At 39.8% G+C, this 18150-nt stretch overlaps 1 protein-coding gene across 1 annotated transcript; it reads right to left on the reverse strand.

Annotated features, from left to right (window-relative positions):
- Positions 1 to 12685: 12685 nt before the first annotated feature.
- MELLADRAFT_34801 (uncharacterized protein) lies at positions 12686 to 13782 on the reverse strand (the record flags this gene model as incomplete). Its single annotated transcript, XM_007407794.1, has 4 exons — positions 12686 to 13000; positions 13082 to 13367; positions 13453 to 13624; positions 13722 to 13782. Coding segments are annotated over 4 exons (834 nt in total), but the record flags the coding sequence as incomplete, so codon positions are not given.
- Positions 13783 to 18150: the final 4368 nt, after the last annotated feature.

Here is an 18150-nt window from a genome sequence, read left to right on the forward strand (position 1 = left end):
TGGATGGGGTATTGGATCAGTCCCCATCCAGCTCACCCAAATTCCGGGTAATTTTCAATTCGGGGCCAAATTTGCGCTTTTCAACAAAAAAAAAAAAACTTTTTTACAAGCTTTCGTGCAAATGCAGTAATTATAAATATGCTAAAAACCATTTTCCAACCTTTACACCTATATTTTCGAATTTTTCTTATCTTTTCTTTTTCTGTCTTTTTGTAATAACTTTGTAAGTAAACTATGTTGATCATAAGAATAATTTTGAAATGAGATGACATAATATTGAGCCAATAAGTATACATAAGCCTCTAAGAGCTTCAATTGATCTGAAATCCTGAATTTTGAATTTCCTGCTACACTGAAGTTTTCTAATAACTTGGTAAAGTGAAGATGATTAATTTTTTTGCTTGATATCATAAATAGATCACCACAACGCTTATTGCAGAACTACTTCCCTTCCAATTTGCCATTCCTCAACATCTTTCCTGTTCAACTATACCTTTCTCCGTTCGGATTTGCCCAATCTTCTCTTCTTCAAACTCTGTCCTCAATATTTGGAAATCGTTTTTCCAGGCCTGTCAATCCCTCTTCTCTCTTGGACACCTCCTGCTCAAACAACCGGAAAGGTTAGTACCGAATTTCTCTGGTGCCATTACAAATGATCCAACACTGACACCCATGATTCACCCTCGTTTTCTAGGTTACTCAAAGGAATCGTCGTACTAAAGCTCAAATCAAGCAGGATCTCATAGCCTCAGGACTCCCTTCCAGCGGGCCCCGAGCTACACCTGCCGCTATTAAACGCTCCCGTCTGACTGCTCAAAAACGCACACGCAGTGCTTTGAATGCACCTTCAACCAGACCCAACCGAGACAGCCCGCCGCTCGATACCGTCGATTATCAAAACATTGTTATGTATATAAGCAACCCTAAAATTCGTAACGTTCTCTTTGGTGACAGTATCAAGTCTCAGGATTGCCAATGGCACCCAACACGATTTTGAATTTGCTCGCGATCAAGCTCAACAATAGAGAGTTTGTTTGGTGGAATCAAAGTGGGCTGGATATTTGATCAACAAGGCGATGGGATGAGATGGAAGAGAATCAAGCGGGATGAATGGGATGAGGAACAAGGAAAGGGTAATGAAAAACGTTAAGTCTATAAAATCCGTCAAGTTTCGACAGAGATTATGGGTTCAGAATTGTCCTTTTGGGGCGATTCCTCTTGGGCCTCTGCCCAAGCAGAGCGCGTGCCGCTGTTTGCTACCTAAGCTCAGAGGCCAAAACCCTTTGTTCGATTTCAATTAATTGGAGCTAGTGAATGAAAAATACGAACAGGGTCCAAGTGTGAAACGACAAATGAACAATTTCAACTTGAGACGCCCTATTGTGAATTACGTGTCTTTTGTTTCGGGACTGTCTTGCTTACATATTATATTCTATTGCTCACTATAGTAAGTCCCTCCTCCGCAGGCTCCAGAGGACGCCTGCGACCTGAGGAGGGACCTGGAGGGACTTAGTTTGGTTCAAAGCTGCCCCGTGGTGCAACATTAGAGTTCACGCCAGATTTCAACGATCAGTCATAATCCCTCTGCGAAGGCGCGGCCGCGGCCGCGCGGAGAGCGCATTGTTAAACTAGAGTAGATCACAGATACACCATGACTCACACACCGACCAACTTGGCTTCATCGATTCTTGAAGGAAAATTAAGATGAATGGAGTATAAATTCGGCGTATGATAATGAGAAAGCGAGTTTCAAGCAATTCACATTCACCTTTTCTCGGAAAAAGATTCTCGTGCGTATACAATATATTGTGGTACAGTGGCTGTTGCAGGTCGTCTACAAAAGGCCTTGAAGTTGCTCTGTCCAATCTGGTAACGTTGAGCCATCTAATTACATTCTTTTTCCACAGCTCGCCATGTCTCAATCCACCCAAAGTCAACTCATTGACTTTGTCACCCACTTGACTTCGGACATCAACCCATACCCGGCAACAGCTGATTTTGTCGCAAAACTCCTTCTAGTGCGTCTTGGAACTCTGACGCAATTCCTCGTTCAGCATCCGCGATCTGACATATCAACTTTTCTCGATTTAAATTTTCTCTCCCTACGTCCGCAGCCATGTGCTCTCTCCTCATGGTCGCGTTACGTTGAATACGTTTTCTTAGCGGATTTTGTAATGTGAGAATATCTTGTTTCTGATCATCATAACAAGAACAACAAAATAAACGTCAAAACTTACATGACAATGCATTCGACATTGAATGAGATCGGCGGTAAGAATGTTCTTCCAATCATCTTACATTCTTTATGTTCGCTCAAAGACAAAGAAGATACATCACATTGGCTTGAATGATAGTGAGTGGACTTCCGCCTTGATTGGTTTTGATTTGTTCCATTGAGAACAATAGCTTTTCTTCGCCATTTATAGTGGGCCTAATCTCGCTTGATCGTGCAAACCACTGTGGATTGTGTTACTTCCTGTATAGTATTAGTAAGATCACTTCATCTGCCTTTGTTTGAGCTTGAAAAGATCGTCTAACGTGCCCATTTTTCAACTAGTCGCTGTGATCGTACTCATTTTGCAGCCATTTGTACAATCTGGGCATGTAGAGCAGGGATGGCCAGATTTTATATTCGGGATCCAGTTTACGCTTACAAACGCATGCGCCGCGTGAGTCTTCATCAGCCACTTCGCCTCTGTATCTGAAAGCTAACACGACTGGAAATTCTGTAGCGGTGAGGGTCCCTCATTCAATCTGTGTTCAAATGTTTAATCAAACATTGAAGACCCTCTTTCACATCAACGGACCACAATTTAGTAATCATATGGCTCGCTATCTGCCATTGTCTTTTGGTTCAGGGATATATCTTACGACGCAGCAATCCGGTGGGACACTTGCTCCCAACCACTGTGGCATGGACCCTGAACATATCCTTAGTAGTGATTATCTTCGTACCAGCTGGTCAGCCTATGAGTTTGATGCAACGGTACTGTATATGTAACCTAATATCATGTTCAAATCGTAGCAGTGATCATCATCTCATAATATCAACTTGCCATCGAATATCACCGCATCAGACAAGTAGTGATGCCCGGCATTAGCATTCTTTGGCAAAAGGCCTCTACCTGCTCCCTAGGCACATGTAGCATAACTCGCATGAGACCTGAGTTACTTTTATTCACACCGGCATTACCTCATATCGTAAGTTTTTCTGGGGAAATTAGTCAGGTTCAGATTGAATAATAACTTCATTTTTTCTTCAGGATCTTGTGGTACATTACATTCGAATAGGAACAACCTCTTATATGCTCTTCTATGCATGCATTCTTGTTGTATGTCGTTCACCGACATCGAAGGCTTTATACTTTGAGACCCATGCTTATAGCCTTTTCAGATCTACATTCCGGTCCTAGTTCGATTACTTCAGAGCTTCAAGACCCAACGAAGATTGTTTCGGGCATCACAACGACAGCAAGACAGAGTTTTTGCAAACACCTTTATAGAATTTGTGATTTTATTGGTCACTTTTGTGTTAAGTGTCTATTTAGTATGTGATGAGCTTCCCTTTGAATACTTTTGATCAACTTTAAAGCATGTAGTCTATGATCAAATTTGCTGATATCTCTATACTTTCCAAAGGCACTTTTGATTCAAGGAGGTAAATTCATTTACAATCCAAACTTTTTTCTTGGCCTTTCTATTGTAAGTCATCTTTTTGTTCAAGATATACCTTCTTTTCCTTCTCTCATGGTTGTGCAAAATTTGTCAGGGTATAAATGGCATCATTTCAAACTTGGGAAATGTGTGAGTAGGGTCATTTTGCTGTCTTTTTTGAATGTGAAAAACTGAGATTGTCACCTTGCAAAGTGCCTTGTTCTTGATTATCTGTAGCCAGGGGAACCCCAATGAAGATTCCCCCAGAGCTCACATTCCAATTTTGCCACACTCATCAACTGTGGGATATCCAAAATCTGATCCAAACACTTCAGCATGCTATCCATATCTATGAACTCCATTCTTTGATCTCAGACTGGCCTGAGTCTTGTTGTGCTCAATCAGGACTTCTTATCTCTCAGCTCTGGATTCAAAGCATCTGTATCACTTTGTCTTATCTCCACTTCTATCAGATGTCAAGCTGAATTAACATATCAAATTGTACTGGGGTTGTTCTTACCAATTGTGTAGAGTACATTTGAGGATTCATCTGAGAGGATCCCTTTCCTGCAGCTTTTGCCTTTTCTTTTTTAATCTTTTCATTCCTGATTCAGATCAGGTTGAGACCCAACCCCCAAAATGTGAGTACAAGTGGCCATCCTGAACCCTGGCCTCTCTGCCAGAGTCCCCCCCTCCTCCACCACTCCCAGCTCCCCCTGTCAAGACCCTGAGTGACTGAATTCAGCTTGGAACTTGACCCTATTGTCCTTGGATCCCCAAAAAGTCCCATGAGCAGGTGCCCAGAACTTGTGAATCTTGGTGATTAACCAAGGATACTTTGATAGATACTGGTACTGGTAAAATGAAATGTGAAAAAGTTCACACTGAGTTTAGAATCAAAGATCCTACCCAAGCCATGTTGATGCACAGCTTCAACTCACATTAGGGATTGGGCAAAACGATTTTTTGTAAAATCATATCTTAGAGTATTTTCACATATCTTAAATTAAATAGAACTGGACAGCTACTCCCAAATTAATCAAAGGAGAGAATCTTCAATACAATCAAAGCAGATAACCATCCACAAGTCCTGTAACTCCACATTATTGTTTTGCTCTTGGTTTGATCTAAAATTTGTGGTTGTGTGTTCCACTAACCCGTCCTAATTACATGTGATCTTCTTTGTTCTGACATGTTTTCAGGTCAACTCCATTTGAAAACCCTGTTTATAGATATTTTTGGTGGATCTGCCAGGCCCGTTGTTTAAGTTTCAGCTAAATCCAGTTTTACAAAATTTCACCTCGCTCAATCCCTATTCACTGCAAACATCATTCGGGTTCCCCAAGTGGGCAGGAAAAAATGATTGGGAGTATGATTTGTCATAAAATGGTCTATCACTCCACACCTGAACCATAACACCCACACTACATATGTGTAGCAGGCTCAGTGAATATGTGGTTATCATGTACATACAGTTCTGCTCAGTTATCTGCTCATCAGGATAAGTTCTTCATATGTAATACATGCTGTAACTTCTTTCAGATTGAAAAAAGCTTCCAAAAGATTGACTACATACACTGACTCAATGTTTTGGTGTGATCTCATCAACTCAACTGCATGTAACACACTTTCTGTTACTAAGACATAGCTTCAACAATATTGCTTGAGCAGCTACAGAATGATATGTAGTAAATTTTTGGGAAAAAAATTCCAAAGTCGAAAAAGTTACATGTGGTATAACATGTGATTTATTTATTCTGATGGGCAAAAAACTGAGCAGACCTGTATGTACATGATAGACAACTATTGACTCAGCTTGCTGCGCATATGTAGTGTGGGTGAAATGGCTCAGGTGTGCAGTATTAGATTCTTTTATGAAAAACTGTACTATTAATCATTTTCCTCTTCCAAATTGGGGAAGTTGAATGATGTTTACAGTGTATTGTACACATACTTGAATTTGCTTCTGTGTCCCTTTGTCCCAGACAGAGTGAACTGAGCCTCAGGCTCATTTTCTGGCTGATGCTAAAATCATTTGTTACCAAAATGTTTGCTGTGGAACCTGTAGTCAAAGAGCAAAATTTGTTCATATGTCTTCATCATTTTTTGCATGTTCCTTGGGTGGCCTCTGGAGCCAGAACAAGCTACCTCCACTCACTACACCAAATCAATAATATACCATGGAGTTTAGAAAATTCAGGATGTAGAAAATTCTCAGCAATGCGTGAGAGGTTGGAAGAATTTGAAAGAAAAATATAGTTGAATCAGCCTGTGATGTCCCATCATTTTGCATATTTTTTCATATTTTTACCTTGAGTTTTGAAGATGTTCCAAAGAAAAATGATTCTGGGGTGTATTTGGTCAGAAACTCAAATTTTGTCCAAAACTATCCAGGCTTGGGCAGAAACTTTTGAGCAATCACAAATACAACAATTTTGTTCCAATCAATTTGGCAGTTGTAAAATATGAAAGCCACATACTGGATCTACAGTTCTCATTTGGATGCTAAAACCCTTGCAGAAAAGATCTATAAGCTCTTCTAACTTTGCTGATGGGGACAGTGATTGCTGTACCTCATTCATTCTTGGATACACATCACTCATTCCAATTTGTATCTGTTTAATCAAACATGTAGCTTCCAGAATTGGCAGACATTACAGATGTTGTCAGCCTGAGACCTAAAACAAGTAGCTTTAAGAGAATCATAGCTGAATAAATGTGTGCTTGAGATTGGTATTGAGGCTTTGTTACAGTATCTTACTGAAGTAAATTCAAGCCTAGAAGGTGAAGGTTAGTAATAGTATTATTTGAACAAGGAGTCCAAATAGATTAAGAACCTAGTACTCACAATTATATTTGGTAATATAATTTGTGGTCTTCTTCAGACAGGTACATTAGTACACCTGTCTCAGGGTAGATCTTAACTTTATCAGAATAAGATCTGTGAAGATGTTTGATGGAAAGTTATAGATTCATATGTGATCTTTGAGCATTGCAACTTTATCGAATTTAGAGCAATAAAAAATAACGGATTTTCAAAAGAAACCACAGTATACAGAAAAAGAAGAAATGTATCAAAGATGTATTTCTAATTTCAAAGTGTTTGGCTGGGGTTGGTTGTAAAAAGGTTATAGAGTTTTATGTTCTAATGTTTTAAAGTGTGGGTTGGTGATAAGATTATTCTCTTTCTCGAAATGTGTCAAACCACTACTTATATATCATGGTGCATATCTCTTTGTGATCTAACACACAAGGGATTGTTGCATGCATTCATAAGTGTCCTTTTGTAACCAGTGCAATGTTACTTGTTCACTATCCCTTAGTCACATTCTTGGAATGTAACTAGGCACAAGGAAACCTTGTTTGAGATCAGGGTCTCCTGAACTTCGAGTATGTCATCATGAATTCTTTCAAGCTGATGTACATATGTATCAATATCATAAGCATCAACATTTACATAGGCTATGTTGTTGATACTTATGACTGCCAATGGGAGTATTATCAAGGCACTCCTCATTTCTGACAGATGTTGACACAAAATTGACAATTTTGTTGGTCTCACATAGGGCTGTGACCCGGACCCAGACCCACCTGCCTGACTCTGCCCAACAGCTCTCACAGAGCTGACAGTACGCGCCCCGGGGCTTTCAAACCTTGCTGAATGACGGTAAACTTGGCCCCGCAGAGGCGTCAGGCAGCTCCGGGGCCGGACCCGGCCAAGGCGCCAGCCATGTTTCCACCAGCCATATCTCACCATAATCCGTATACAGGGTGGGAAGATTGTATTCTGACAGACCCAAACCGTTATTGGACTTCTAGAATGCTCTGCATTGCCACTCTGGCGCGCCCTGGTTGGCCCTGCACATAGATTGAAGGTACTCGGGTCTACCCAAGTCTGGGTTTGGCCCTGGGGCAGCCCCGTCACACTCAGGGCCAGGTCACAGCCCTAGTCTCACAAGGTTGATGCCTCCATGACTGCCAGTTTTGGACATAAACTGAGTTTCTGACCTGACATACACTGCTGTCGTAAAAATCTGTAAAGATGTGCAAAATGATGGGCACACACAGGGGAATGCAACCTTTATTTTTCCATATTTTTTTGACCTCTTCTGCCTTGTGTATAATTTTCTAAACCTGGCGGTAAATTTGCAATCTGGCGTAGTGAATGTGTATCTGTGGAAGTTGCTTGTCAAAAAGCACACACTGACACCCTTTGAGGTAGAAGGGCAAGTCATGTGCACTCATCAACAGGCAAACTCTACACAAACACAGTGCTTTTCTCCCAATTACATAATGTATGATATGTCTTGTGCCCATGGTGAACTCCTGCATAAATTTGTTCACATTTTCAGGCACACCACAGTTACAGTCCATCCATAAACCAGCATAAACACTTGGACTGAGCCGCATCAACCTAAATGTCCACAAGGTCACCGCACAAAGTCCACCAGCCAAATCCAACTGTTTGACCCAAATACAATACTCTCCAAATGCTGGGGCAAACAATGTGGGGTCAAATTCAGTTTTCAATCTTTGTTGTGTACTAGCTTATTCACAAAAGATACAACACCGGATTACCCCTCTGGCCCCACCTGGTTTACTACACTTACCTTCATCAAACCACCAAATTCTGCTATAGCCTTGCATCCAAGAGGATAGTTTTTGACCTCAAGCTTTTCCTTTGCTTCAAATCAAGTAAATCAGGTTAGTATCATCAATTAGAATCTGAAGACCTTTCACTGATTCTGTTATAGCTTCCCATCTTCATGAACACTAACAAGATCTGCTTTGATTCTCATGTTTCAACTCATGAAGGCTTCTTCCCCATGAGGACTTGCAATCTCAGAGCTGATGAGTGTGGCCATATAATTGGTCTCCACAAGGGTGGTCTCAAAGGGACACAGATAGCTCAACGCTTAGGGTGCCCACGATCAACAATTGCTACGGTCATTCAGAAGTATAGAAGGACTCACACTTTGATACCTACCAAGCCCCCAGGCAGGCTGAAAAAGTTTTCAACTCAAAACCTTTGTGATCTCAAGGATGTAGTCAAAAATTGTCGACGGGCTTCACTTGGACATATCACCTCAAAACTCGACTTTGATATCAGTCCCACCGCAGCTTGGAAAGCTTTAAAAAAACTTGGCTACCACTCTCGAGTACCAGCTCCTAAGCCATTCCTCAAGGACAATCACATTGAGAGGCGACTTCAATTTGCACTATCTTATCAACATCTGACAGTCAATGACTGGAAAGACATCATCTGGACAGACGAGTCTTTGTTTGAGGTTGGAAAAAGGTTGGAGAAGATTCAAGTCTGGCGCAAATCCACCGAACGATTCAACAAAGGATGCCTCGTTCCAACTTTCAAGAGTGGTCGCTCATCTGTAATGATCTGGGGGGGTTCACAAACACCAAGAAGCTGAATCTGGTCTTTATGGAGCCGGGAAAACGAAATGCCACCGACTTTGTTGCCCAAGCTTACAAAGGTAGCCTTGCACCGTTCCTTGCCTCTGACACTAGCTCTGAAAGCCTCGTATTGATGGAAGATAGTGCGCCGGTTCACACGAGCAAAGTTGCCAAAGAGTGGTGAGGAACTCATGGCGTTCCAAAGCTCAATTGGCCCGCAAATAGCCCTGATCTCAATCCAATAGAGAACATATGGTGTGATATGAAGCCCTCGATCTCAAAAAATCATCAAGTTGAAATCAGTGCAGGAGATGTGTTTGGCTTTGAAGCATGAGTGGGAAGCTATTGGAGAAGACAAGCTTTGTTCACTGGTAGAATCTATGCCGCATTGCATCCAGGCTGTGCTGGAAGCAGACGGTGGTCATACCAACGCTGAGACAGCAGCGCAACTCTACGCTAAATGACATGTTACGCGTAGAGTAACTTTATGCGCTAACGCAAAATTTTACCAGGAAGTAACGTACCTGGAAGAGCTACGTTATCGCGGATAGTGTAACTCATATAGACTCTCCCCGTTATCTGAACCCGATAGCGTGACTGAAACAGTTACGTTATCGTTACTGTAGCTCACTACGGGCTAAAAAAATTGCCTCACACAAAACAAAGGTCATTACTGCAAGAAAGCTATTTACCCAAGGTATAAAATGAAGAATGATCATTGGGAAAGATTAAAAAGGAAACATAACTGTCAATTTGGAAAAAGGTCAGAAAGAAAAGAAGAAAATGATCCAAAGATCTCAAACACTTGGTAGCATCAAATGCATCTTGTTGTAATTGACCATTACCTTATAACCATCTCCAAAAACCAGACTATTTCTTTATTTCTTCTGAACTCATCAACCTAAAATCAAGCATGATCCATGAACTACACCATCATTTGAACAAGAAGAATTAAAAATCGCATTTTGACCATCATGAGTTTGTAAAGATTCTTCCATTGGATCAGGTAGAGATAGAGTAGAAGTGTGTAAAACTGGTCTAAATTTAATAAAGATGATGAATCTACTGGATGGAACAATGTTTCAATTAAATCTGGATATGCTTTACTTAAGAATTCCAAAACTCGATTTCAAATAAAACATAGATTGTGATTGAATTTTAGTTAATCATCAATTGACCTTTACCAATACCTATTGGTGATGGTAATCTTTTGTTAAAAGTGTATAAAGCTTAGAGTGAATCAGTGGATGATTTTTTTGAAAGAAAAAGTTCATTGGGGGTTGAACTTGAGCTCGCTTGGTTTAACTTTGGTGGTGAGGAATCGATGGAGATACAGATGGTCATCTTGATGAATTGATTGAAGTTGATACGGGTTTGAATGTTTGATGGAAATCTATCCTTGGGTCACATGAAAATGTTGACTAAGTAAAGAAAAGTTTGTGATTATAATTGTTCATTTGAAAGAGTTTTGAGATTTGAAAATACTAACTGAGGAGAAGAAGGACCATAAACGTTTTTGTCTTTGGTTTTCACTTGACAACATGATGAGTTATTTTGTCAAGCTAGTGTTGAATCGGTCTAAGTGAAAGTGAAGATTGTTATTGATGACAACAATTTGATTTGATGAGATATGGTGATTTTCGATTTTGATTTTCAGGACTTGATCATAATAATGAAGGTGCTGTTGATTGATGATCAGTAGTATTGTACGACTCGTTGAGTCTTGTTGAGTCGTTTGGATGATTGTAAATCAAGTTCTGAAATTCAAAATTCTACCTTTCCTTGATTGCCTGGCTGATTGAACTTGAAGTTGAGCCCCTTTGTTTGTTTGTGCGCAACATAGCTACCGTAACGGGCTGCGTGCCTGATGCGTAACTGTAAAACAATATACAGTCAAACCCGTGCAAACGCATAATTTGGGTGGAAGACTTTTGCTATGCATTTTGACGGGTTATGCATTTCTGTTGTCAAATTTGACAGTAAAAAGCATCAAGATTCTGGATTTTTTCTATGCATTATCACGGGTTATGCACCTGCGCGGGTATGCATTTGCGCGGGTTTGACTTTACCCGTTATCCCAGGATGCTAACGTAACTGGTTTCAAAAATATTCGTTACGGCAACCCGAGAGCGTAACTCATTGGAGGCCCGTTAAGCTATCAGATAGAGTAACACTTATAGTTACGTTATCTCTACGCTGACGCTACGGGTTGCGCTGCTGTCTCAGTGTTGGTCATACTTGGTGGTGATATATTTGTAATACTTCCTTTTTGAAGTCTCATGTGTATTATTGTATTTTTCAAGTCCCTTGTTTGTTATAAGGTTTCTTTTGCCATCATCCTCATATCTATCATAAAGTTGCTCTGTGCAATTGCATCTGTAGTCCTTACCAAAAACAAACATTGATCTTCTTGATCGTTTGTTGTCTTCGAGAGAAAATCTTGCTACTACTAGTCAATTCAGTCAGTACAGGTAAGTGTAGTAAACCAGTCGGGGCCGGAGGGGTAATCCGGTGTCGTATCTTTTGTGAATAAGCTAGTACTTGGAAATGAACCCAAATTGGCATTTTGAGCTTTAAGGAGATGTACATTCACGGGATACAAATTAGAAGCCAGGCACGTGCCTGGCTTCATGCCCAGATTTTTTTTTGGCAGTAAATTTGAATTCTGGGCCTGGACTTTTGCCCAGAAAATCAAAATTTACTGCCAAAATAATTCCAGGCACAAAGACGGGCACATGCCCAGCTTCTACTTTGTATCCCGTAATTGTCAAATTGGATACAGAATATGTTCTGGAGCAAGAAATTATGCATCTGCTCTGAGCCAACAGGGCCAAATTGCTAGATTTCACACAACCTCTGGGCATTTGGTATCTTGAAATCAGCACCCTGTCACTTAAATCACATACAGCCGTATTCATAATTGATGAACATATGAAAAACTTTTTGAATGATCAACACAAATTGTAAACAGGTACAGCACAAAACATTCAAAAAGTTTTGTTTCAAGTGTTCATCAATCATGAATACAGCTGTACTTGTCAGCCAGAAAAGCAGATACAACACGCTGACAACTCAGAAAACTTATGTCTATAAACAAGGTTTGCTCTATCATATGTAACAACAGTATTTACAGGTACCTACTTCTTTCACTCTAATCATTGTACATGCATAGACCAAATCAGGCAATGTTTGAATTGATTAGTTAGACATATCAAGTGCCAAGTCTTGGTAACTTCAAGTATAACAGATTCAAATTGATGGGAATGATGATTTATCCTGAATGAACCTGTCCCGGATCCTTGTGGGTCATTATTCAACTTATCTGAATCCGGATGGTCTGTCTAGATATCAAAATACTAGGACATTACTACGTACGTATTTTTCACTGTAGTTTGATTCAGCAATCTCGATGGATCCCGAGATTGTTGGCCAAGGTGTTGGTGATTTTGATCATCTGCATATGTGATAATCTTGTTGGAATTCTTCTTCTTTTGTTTCCTTCTCTCAATACCATCATGTCCAAACAAAAAAGCAGTTTCTTACAGATAAGAGTACCAATACCCGCCAATCCCCTTCAGGCTTCATCGTCGTGTACCATCATGAAAATACATCATGTAGGCTTTCAAGCTACTCTCTTCCGAAACCGAGCTTGTATAAATTTTCTAGGAACCTGGATTCCTTGTTTACGATTTACAATCTGTCTCTCGTTGACTTCACATTCAAGACACTCTAGGGAATGACAGAAGAGAGCTCGGACTTCATCGATCGAAAAAAAATAGCTGAGCGTACCGTCCGCTCTCTTGTAGAACGCCTGATCTTCTGAGAGTAATGAGGGTACTGATGTATAACCGGAAGATGGACGTTGATGAAATCTGAGTTGAGCTGCGTCATTGATCGCGTAATCTCGGAATAGGATCGTGCCACCTGGTTTGAGAACCTAAACGAGAACGCGATATGATCAGGATAAAGAATAGAAAGGTGGAGGTCGATGAGAAAAGTTCGATTTAAAAATACTAACGTCGATCAAATTTTGAGCACTGGCTTGATGTTTTTCAGGCGGAAGGGCAGAAAACACAAAGATGCACGAAATGAGATCAATCGAAGGCGAAAATGTGGTTCCCGATTCGAAATTGATCGAAGGATCATCAAGTTTGTCATAAAGCGTTGGAGAAGTCGAAGTAAGATCAAAGACAAATGCCTGAATGCGAGATGATTGATAGGATGGATGAGATTTGAGGATCTCAATGGCGCGTGCTGAGAAATCGAAACAATAAAATTTGGTATGAGATGATTTAACGAGTAATCTGTGAAAAAAGGCCATCAGATCCTTTCGATCAATTATGTTTGATTCCAAACCTCAAAGATGAATAAACCACTAAACATACTGACGGCCAAATAAAATTACCAACTCCACATCCTACTTCTAATATGACTTTTGTTTCAATGTTCTTTGTCGAATCTACATCAATTTGAATATCTTCAAGATTATCAGTTTCTAATTTTCCGATTTCTTCAAATTCGATTGAAGTCCAATTTCGATCTTTGAAAAATCTATTTGCATCTTTTCTTTGGTTAGATGTTTTTCAAAAAAAATCAAACATGGTCACATCAATCAAACCTCGAATCACGTGAAAATTCAGAGATCAAAGGTCACATACGAGTTTTGTAAAATAAGTCCCAATTCTTGGGCGCTTCTGACTTGAGTTTATCTACCCAAAATGGTTGGGCAACCTAATGTAGAATTGGAGAAGACAAGATCAACATGAGATTAGGGATAGATTTATGCTGATCACTAATAGTAATAAACAGACTCACCTGTCTATTTTGACTCAGTACTACTGAGGGAGGGTCTTGATTTGAGGCCATTGAATATTTTGGTTCAGTTCAAAATTTGCTGAACAAATGGGAACCCGACCGGTAGGAAATTGGTAGTATGGTTTTTGTATGGCTTCAGACAGGTGTTGCCTTATCAAAGGTTATGTCCTGTTATGTCTCAGTGTTCCTGCACACCCCTTGAGTGGGTTTTACAGTCTTCATACACCCTTCTTTTTTGTAACTTGATGATGACTCATAAAGTTATCATATGTCCTGGTCTGGTATATATGTTTTTAGATTGTGGTCCTCCAATCCAGAATTTTCTGTGGCACACCTTGAAATTATATCTTGCAATGCTTGAATTACTCCAGATGTCTCTTGCTCATCTTCTTTAGCATAATTCAATTTCTCATCATCAGCATGTGTAACCCTTTGATTGACAGTGTTGTCATCTACTTCTACAAGTTACCTCAGAAAATATAGTGGGAACCATCAAGACACAAGAAGCCACGGACCGGGTAGTTTGTAATTACATACAACAAACATCTGATTTTCCTCTGGTACACTCTTGACCGTCAGGAATAAAAAAAACAAGAACTTTGAAAACTGGTCTTCTGAGGATATTTTTGAATAGCCCTGAACAAGAGGACCCCAAAAATATCTTGATTTGTGAATTGAGTGATATTTGTGACTTCGGCAATCTTTTTTGAAAAATTATCCGATTAAGTGGCTCTTGATGGTTCCCACTATACTCCAAAAAGATGAAACAAAACCGCAAAATACAAGTGGATAGTGTTGATTCTCAAAAAAGATGACCAGGAAGAATCTTAGCATTAGTGAGAGATTGAGTCACAAAATATGTTGGAACCATGCCAAACTATCTTCATGATAATTAAATAAGTTAGCTACAAGATTCTAGTACCAGATGAACATGTGAACATTACAGTAGTATTGAATTTGATGGATTTGATGTTCTTGACACCACACAAATCTTATTTTAACAAAACTGATATAGAGAATTCAATAAAGGGATGTGGAGTGTGAAACTTTCTGAATTATCTATGATTCAATCTTCTATCCTTGCAATGATACCTTACTCTCTTCCTTTGAAAGTGATCAATCTCTCATTGGACATTGCAACCATTTCATGCAACACTAAGTGAACAAGATCCCTGTTCAAATCTACAGATAAAGGCTGATAAAAGACTATAAGTCTTAGCAGACAAAAGTCTGAGCTTAGCATTGACCAAACAACACTTGCTGACCAACAGGAATCCCTGGATCATGTATCTGTGTAGTGTTTGGTTGAAAATAAGCACACACACTTTCCACCTCTATCTCAAAGGCAGCTGCTGGTCCTTGACAAAATTTTCAATAGAAATATTGAGCACCTCATTATAATTTTGTTCTTTTACCAGTTTATACCCTGTGGGTTTTACTCGTCTGAAATTTGTACAAGAATCAAGTATAATTTGATCTTAATGGCCTTGAGTGAGTGTAAGAAAAGGACAAATCTGTGGTAATACTACTATGACTTTCTGAAATGTTTCTCATTACAATGTCCAAATTTTACGGGATTCAGTGCTTGAAATGAATCAAGACTATGATTCTGGAGACACTGCCGCTTTATTTTTTACTGGCTCTTGACCATACTATTTTGTGACATCATTTTGATGTCTGTTTTTGCATTGGGTGAAAGGTTTGCGGTTATTCACATACTTGAACATATCCAAGAGCAGCTACCAATGACATCAGATCAAGGGTACTCAGCCTCTGACGTATGTATATGTCCAGAACAGATGTTGGAAGGAAAATCTGAACTATCCAAGAATGAGACTTTTAGTGTTGAAGCTGTTCACCAGATAGGACAATCCAACAAGTATATTGAGTTGAGCTTTCTTGGATGGGAATGGATGATGCATTTTCATGAAATCCAGAAGATCATTGAGAAGCAACATCCATGAACAAGTGAGGATTTATACAAACCAGATTTTAAGAAAGATCATGGGAAAACACCTTGAATGTCAGTGAATGAATTCAATACCTCAGATTTTCCTGCTTTTCTTAGGGTATCATTCTTTGAAGTTGATTTGATTGAATAATATCCTCAAAGACATCAAGGTCTTTTAGCTCATCGTTTCAGTACACAGGTTTTTTGGTTTTGTACTGTGAACTCATGAATATTGAAAAACCCATTTTCATCACCTTAATGCATTGCAAGTCACATGGTGGGCTTGGTGTGATTTTGATGCCCCAGTACGCGCCATATGCAGGCGCGTACAGGCGCATATTGTTTTCTACAAATTGGGGTGGGCAAGCCCATGGACCTAAGCGTGTGATCTACAAGCTTTTCAGCTGTTTTCACCCCTCCCACACCTTCAAATCATGTCAGATGCATCAATACATGTTATTTATACCCCCTGCACCATATCCTTCAGTCACGGAAGCATCTACAGTCTGGATTGAAAGGTACCACAACAGCAAAATATTGGCCTCCAGTGATAGCAACACATGTTCATTGATGCTATTTTTGTTGAATTGTGGTGTACTATTGCTGATTGTGCAACTAGGCAATATTTACCTATCAATTAGCTAAGACAACCTCTGCACAGTTCTTCTTTCCATTTGAAAAAAATACAGGCTCTTACATATCAAAATCACACAAATCTCAATTGGTTGATGCAACACATCATGGAAAGATGGACATTTGTAAGAGAGATATGTGAAGAGAGGTTTCAAGAGAGTTTCAGATAACAAGGCTTGGTATAAAGCCACCCATCTTTTTTTCCTCTATTTTTGTTGAATTGTGGTGTACTATTGCTGATTGTGCAACTAGGCAATATTTACCTATCAATTAGCTAAGACAACCTCTGCACAGTTCTTCGTTCCATTTGAAAAAAAATACAGGCTCTTACATATCAAAATCACACAAATCTCAATTGGTTGATGCAACACATCATGGAAAGATGGACATTTGTAAGAGAGATATGTGAAGAGAGGTTTCAAGAGAGTTTCAGATAACAAGGCTTGGTATAAAGCCACCCATCTTTTTTTCCTTGATAAAATGACTCAAGTCACTTTTTTCTTCATATCCTCAGAAGACAAACTCATCATTACCAACGCTGCCACAAATACAATACTGGTATTGTATCGACGATACTCAGTAAAGTAACGGGTCTACAATACTAGAGAAACTGAGCCTCAGTAACGTAGTTGTACCCACAATACAATACTCAGTAAAGTATTGCAATGGCAATACTGTGCCGCCCAATACCTAGTACCGTATCTTGTCACGATACCGATCAGATACTGATACTGTATCGTAGTATCGCACTCCCAGACACAAAATCAATAGAGATTTTGTACTCGATACTTCCTTGGGCCCATTCCAGTATCGTACTCGGGGGGCGATACAATACTAAGTAAAGTAACGCCATACACAATACTGCCAGGAGGATTGGGCAGTACCGTATTGTGGCTGCAATACTGATACTGACAATACGATACCCAAAAAAAAACTACAATACCGCTACGATACCAATACTGGTAAAGTAATTGTGGCAGCGTTGTCATTACCCTTGTGTGCCAATTGCAACATGGCCAATAGCTTCTTCTGGATTGCACTCTTACTTGCAAGTTTTTCTTCTTCCCCAGTCCTAATGGATCCTGTTGGGGACTATATCCGTGAGTTTGGCCATATACTCAAATAACCTCAAATCCTGGGCTGGATCCGCTAATCAGGGATCGGATAGCTGTGCCCAAAGAAGTCCATCAAATCACAGACTTCTTAACTTCTGCAGTTCTGGACCCAAATTTTTCTGGATATTCTGGAGCTGAGGCCACACTGATGGAAATAATTCCGGAGGATGCAAAAATCCGTGTAGATGGGGTTGACATGAATCGGGAAGGTAGGTTTCAGTGATACGTTACTCCTCTCAATGGTGTCTTGCAAAAGCTGATAACAGTCCATCTGACATATAATTTGTTGAAAATCATTTTGAGATCAATAGACTTTATTGAGCGTGCAATGGATGATGATTATTGCGCCATAAACAAAATGATCAAGGGTAAGCCCCAAACTCAGAGTCATCCAAGAATGTGGAATTTATGAATCATGTCGAATGTAGACAGCGAAACCCAACATCATGATACAATTCTGATCATGCAGAAAGAGCAGGGTGATCCCGTCAAGACTGAATTCAATGTGCTTTTCAAGCGTCAAGGCACTATGGGAAACAGGGAGGGAACACAACCAGTTTACAAGCTCACCAA

This window comes from Melampsora larici-populina, assembly GCF_000204055.1.
Source record: "Melampsora larici-populina 98AG31 unplaced genomic scaffold MELLAscaffold_10, whole genome shotgun sequence".
Classification (NCBI taxonomy): Eukaryota; Fungi; Basidiomycota; class Pucciniomycetes; order Pucciniales; family Melampsoraceae; genus Melampsora; species Melampsora laricis-populina.